At 46.9% G+C, this 5,246-nt stretch overlaps 1 protein-coding gene across 1 annotated transcript; it reads right to left on the bottom strand.

The window, feature by feature from the left end:
* Positions 1-972: 972 nt before the first annotated feature.
* On the bottom strand, positions 973-3,431 carry LOC116250988 (calcium uniporter protein 2, mitochondrial-like). Its single transcript, XM_031625018.2, has 2 exons — positions 2,746-3,431; positions 973-1,730 (listed from the first exon to the last, which is right to left on the bottom strand). The coding sequence occupies exons 1-2, from the start codon at positions 3,295-3,297 to the stop codon at positions 1,224-1,226; spliced, it is 1,059 nt and encodes a 352-aa protein (XP_031480878.1). The 5' UTR covers positions 3,298-3,431; the 3' UTR covers positions 973-1,223.
* Between the last annotated feature and the right edge of the window lie 1,815 nt (positions 3,432-5,246).

Raw genomic sequence — 5,246 nt, 5'->3', positions numbered from 1 at the left:
ATCCTTTTAGGCTTTTTTTTTTCTTCAGATCTTTTACCTCGGTCGACGACCGTTTTCCTTTTTTTCAGGTGTCAAAGGTCTTTTCTTAAATAAAATGGAAAGTTTCACTGAAAAATAAAAAGATGAGTCATCAGCATGTGGAGCAGGTTTACACGTCAGGCAAGAGATGCGAGTGACTTTTAGTTGCAAGACCTTTTGGTGCATAGAAAGAAGTTGCTTATGCTTTTAATCACAGATTACTGCAATTTATAGGCAGATTAATAGATGAAGGCAATCTTCTTTATATATATATATAATGAGCTAACAGGAGTGGTTGGAACCGCTGAAGGAAATTCCAAGACTATAAACCCTATAAGAGGCAAGAGAAAGAAGGGGGGCACACCACTTCTTTCAAAATTCATGGCCCCTTAGACCCACCTATTATTCTCTATACCAACCGACCCCATACACCCTCTTGCTGATGCTCATCATCCTCATCTCATCTCCACATTTCGTAAACCCACGAGATACGCCTCCACTGGACAACACCCAGCCCCATCTAGCCCTTCACTTGTTAGAAATAAAAGCTGTTCGTCGACTGATCTCCGCGTATTCTGACCAGCGTTGTCAAAGTTATATTCCAATTGGGTTGGTGGCAAATCTATCCTATTCACCGACCAATTCTAGAAGAGTCACAAGTTCTACAGAGTTCATTTTTAATATGTAAACGAGAAAAATCTAGACTTAATTAAGTCAGTTTCTGTAAAAAGTTACTTTGAAAATGTTATTTCTCCACGATTAATAATTTCATTCCGCCGAATCGCGGAGCAAAAAGGTTCTTTTTCCTCACCGTTTCAAAGGTGCTTTGAATTCTCAGTTATTGGAAAAATAATCGGCACTGTATCATCTCTTTTGCTTCTAAAAGGAAAAGCCAACATCCTTCCTCCACGGCCAGCCACATATAAAATTGATTGCCAAGAATCAACAAAAGAATGAGCAGAATAATATTCTGGGTTACACTTACTCCCAGTCTTCATATATTTGTACATAGTAAATCTACAATACTCCTAAACGAAGGGATGTTCTCATGAACTCTTCAAAACGGCACAAACCAAAGGAAAGAACCAAAACTGTTCCTGGCGACAGTGCGGTGGTTATCGTATGTTTGTAATTAGAGACACACATCAGGGACGCCATCAGAAAAAAGAAAATGAAAGCAAGTGAAGAAAAAAAAATTCCGATTGCTAGCGGACGACACCGTCCAGCAACGAATGGGAGAGCGAGTTGTGGTGGGTCCCATCCAGATGATGGTGAGCCTGCTGAGCGGTGGTGGAGGGGGAGAAAGGGCGGAGGGAGCGGCGGAGTTGGTGGAAGCGGGCGAGGTCGAAGTTCTTGCGGCGCATGAGACGCCGCTGCTTGGACTCGAACCTGCTGGCGAAGAAACCCTCGAAGGAGGGATCTCTGGAGGTTCGGAGGAAGAAAGCATAACCTGCCATGAAGTAGGCGGAGGTGACGTAGAAGCAAATGGGCTCCATGACGTCCCAAGAGAGCTCCCAGAAGGTCAGCCTCATGAAGGCAGCCGTCTGGACCACCAGGTAGGCCAGCCCGCCCCACAGCTCCCGCCTCACCCCTTTCTCCGCCTCCGCGTCGATCACCTCCTTCTCCCTTTCCATGGCTTCCAGCTCCGACCGGCGAGCCTTGTCCCCGCCGTACCACGCCTCTGGCATCACGCCTTCCAGCACCCTCGCCACCTGCAAGCCATGAAAATTCACCGTCTACTTTCTACCTTCTTCCTCAGTGAGAAAAAGAAAAAACTACCTAATTTCATATTATTTTCCCTAATTCTGGAACCATTAAATAAAGGAAGAACAACAATAATCTAACCACGAATGCATCAGTCCTACACAGAACAGCCCAAAAAATGGAGACAAATCCTGCCCAAGAAGGGGGAGGTACTTTGCATTAATCACCTCTCTGGGCTACCATTATGATATACCACCTGGGCCGTCCGACCGGATAATTCCATCGCCCACTGTAGGGCCCCATTCAACACAGAGCGAAGAACTCCAAGTGGAAATTCTTCATATCCATGTTTCTTTTTTTCTCCGGTGAAGTTTAGACCTTTTTACAGTGAAGAGCTGGTACCATGATATCTGCCTCATGAGAGCGCCGCTCTCTTGTAGCCTTTACAAATGAAAAACCATTCTAGGTTTGACTACCTCTTTCTTTTTCAATATTCAGAAAATGGCAAAATTCTTTTCGTTTCCTCAAACCTCTCACTTTTTTCGACTCCAAGTTTTGCTGAAGCAATGAGTTCATAATTTCCGATAAGAAGAGCTGAACAGAAAATAAATTTAGCTTGACCGTGTTAAAGAAGTTAGTGTTTTTTTTTTTTTTCTCTTTGGAGAATTTTTTGTTAACTTATAAAAGGTTCTGGGGGATCGTTGGCTGCAGTAGACCGTATACGTTCAACGGAGACCAGAATCCGCCATACTGGAGACAGGGAACGCCAACGATTCTCCCTTCTAATTCGAGTCCTGAAAAAGTAAAAATTTTGCTCTCGAAATATTAAAATCCTTCGAAGGAAAATAAACTTCAACATAAGGAACTAAATGAACTAAGAAACAACGGAAAAGAAATTCCATGTACATTTCCCCTAATTTCGGTATAATCTGTCAGAAAAAGGAGAAAAAATGGTGAAGAAAGTGAGGCACTAAGAAAATAACCTCGGAAAGATTGGAAAAGAAACGTAGAATCTTGTCATACCTGCTCAGGATGAAGAAACACGTTGTCTCCCAGAACGATCACCGTTCCAGATTCATCCATCTTCTTGGCGAGGTCTTTGGCTCCGCCGTGGTTCGAACCGACGGTGCATTCCTCGCAGATCTGCAGGAACTCATCGTAGGAGATGCAGTCCTTCTCTATGCTCCTCACCCTCGACTTTAGGGCTTCCATCTGCGCAACCTGTAGAAGCTTCCTAGCCTCCTCGACGGTGATCCGCGGCGGCGACGGCGGCAATGGCGGCACGACACCGTTGATACGGAGGCGTTCCTTGATCGATAGGCCACCCAGGCTCTGGATCAACCGATCGCTGAACCGGCCGGCCAAGGATTCCGTCGACGTCGCGGCTTGCGAGAAGCGGCGGAACTTGAGGTTCTCGCTGGAGTTGGTCGCGTCCATCGGGTGCTTGGCGATGCAACGGTCGGCCAAGACCGGCGAGGAGGTCGCCGGAATGTTGAATTGGGGGTGGAATCGGGCGGCCGCTGCTCGGTTCGCTCCATCCACGACGTGCCGGAGAACCCTGCGAGCGGTCGCCATTTGAGATCCGCACAGGCAGAGAAGAGAGAGTAAGAGGTTCGAAAACTCTCCTCAAAAGGAGGCGGGTTCCCTTCGAATTGCGAACGGAGATTTGTTTGATCCCTCTTTTATAGCCGTCCACAGAGATGGCACGACGTGGGGAAGAGGGAAAGCCGGAGAGGTGCTATATCTCTCTTTTTCTTTTCTTTTTTATTTTAATTTTCTTTTCCTCTCCCCATGACGGCAGGAAAATGTTTCTCTCTCCTAAACGGGCAGAGCCTAAAAGCTGAGCCAAGAGTGCGAGATCCCGATCCGTCTTTCTCGAACCCTAACAGACGTTTCCCTTCGAAACGCCGTCATCCTTATTAGGGCACAGAAGCGTTAATGGTCCCGCGTCCGTGACGATCTTACCCGTCCCAACTTTCCACAAGGTCGAGCTTGTCCCCGTTAACGCCGTTACGTCTGGCGTTGGAAGGACAGGCTGGTCTTTCCCGGGGAAGTTCACCGTTCACGGGGTGCAGCTCACCATCGGTAGGCAAACCGCAAACGGGAATATCCGACCCGCCGAAATGACGGGACTGCCCTCGACCGCATGGGGAACTCGTATCGGTCTTCCCGAGTCGTAGCTGTTGGTGACGTGGACATGTATCTCGCGCGGCCGAGCAGCTCCCACGTGTCATCTACTCGGACGGCGGATGGTCACGAATTGTGTGGACACTCAACGGCTCGGATTAAAAAAAACTGGGGAGGAAAATCCGTGTTCGCTCGCGCTTCTTTCCGGTAATAACGTGTCCGCTATCGTCGGCTGAGGTGTCTGCGCTATCTCCAGTTCAATGCCTATCCCGGTCTGGTAGGGACCGTCCGGGTCCGGTCTGGCTGTTAGCTGTTACTCCACGAGATCCAGATCAGTATTCTGGACTTCAGGGCAGATCAGATCCATTCTATTCATGCGGCTTTCGAGTCCACAGCAGTGTTCGCGCCTACTGCGCTTGGCTGGCTTTGAATTGGTAAACGGAAAGGAGCCCAGGGTTGACCAGGCGATGGCGACGTGCCAATTCGACGACCCGACCCTTGACAACTACTTCTCTGGAGAATCCCTTGCATTTGGGCGCTTGGGTCGCTTTTTCCCTGTCTATTGGAAACTGAAAGCACAATATTGGGTGCACATGGTGTTGCCCGCATGGAGCCAACTCCACGCCCACGCCTCCCTTGTGTTGTAAAGGGAAGGAAAGAGAAAGAAAGATGAAAACTAACAACAAATATCTGACAATCAAACAAAGAATTAACAACCCCAATACGCTGCTGCATGCATGCATAAGGGACGAATATGCCCAAAGTGATGGTGGACACTACAGGAGGAAAATATGCCGATATTTTCCAATGTAATTGGATTTCTTTTTTAACAGCATAGGGGCCCCGAAATTGATTGCTCAAACAGGAGTATGTGGTAGGAACGCGTTCTCGATCGCAAGCCCACATTCAAAGTTGGAGTCGGCATTGACGTGAGTTGGAGTTAGCATCTTCAAGTTGAAGGTGATGGAGAATTTAATATTTAAGGTGTAGCGGTACTATCTTATTCAATAAATAGCATCTACCCCATCCACAGTTGCAGAGACATGAAGGTTGCTTGCCACCAATTTCAAATTCCTACTCCCACCGGCCAATTGGATTTAGATTTCGGGTCGATAGTAAGATTGATCGGATCCATTGAGCATTCCATAATGCCTTAGACATTTATTTATGATTCATGCATAAAAAATATAATTACTTATTTTGGAAGAACGGTTGGTGTAAAGACAAATCCAATCCAAATAAGTCAGTAATCTTTTTGTCTTGAATTCTTAAAATAAATGTAACTTCATTGGAGACCCTGGTTTGGTTGGGGAGTAGCCCCTCTCCCTCTTACTTGTCATGGACTTGTGCTTTCTAGAGAAGCATCTAGATCCCTTCTAGAGTGGAAAGAAAGACTG

The sequence above is a fragment of the Nymphaea colorata genome, chromosome 3 (assembly GCF_008831285.2).
Source record: "Nymphaea colorata isolate Beijing-Zhang1983 chromosome 3, ASM883128v2, whole genome shotgun sequence".
In the NCBI taxonomy this organism is placed as follows: Eukaryota; Viridiplantae; Streptophyta; class Magnoliopsida; order Nymphaeales; family Nymphaeaceae; genus Nymphaea; species Nymphaea colorata.
This window is presented reverse-complemented; position numbering and strand designations above follow the sequence as displayed.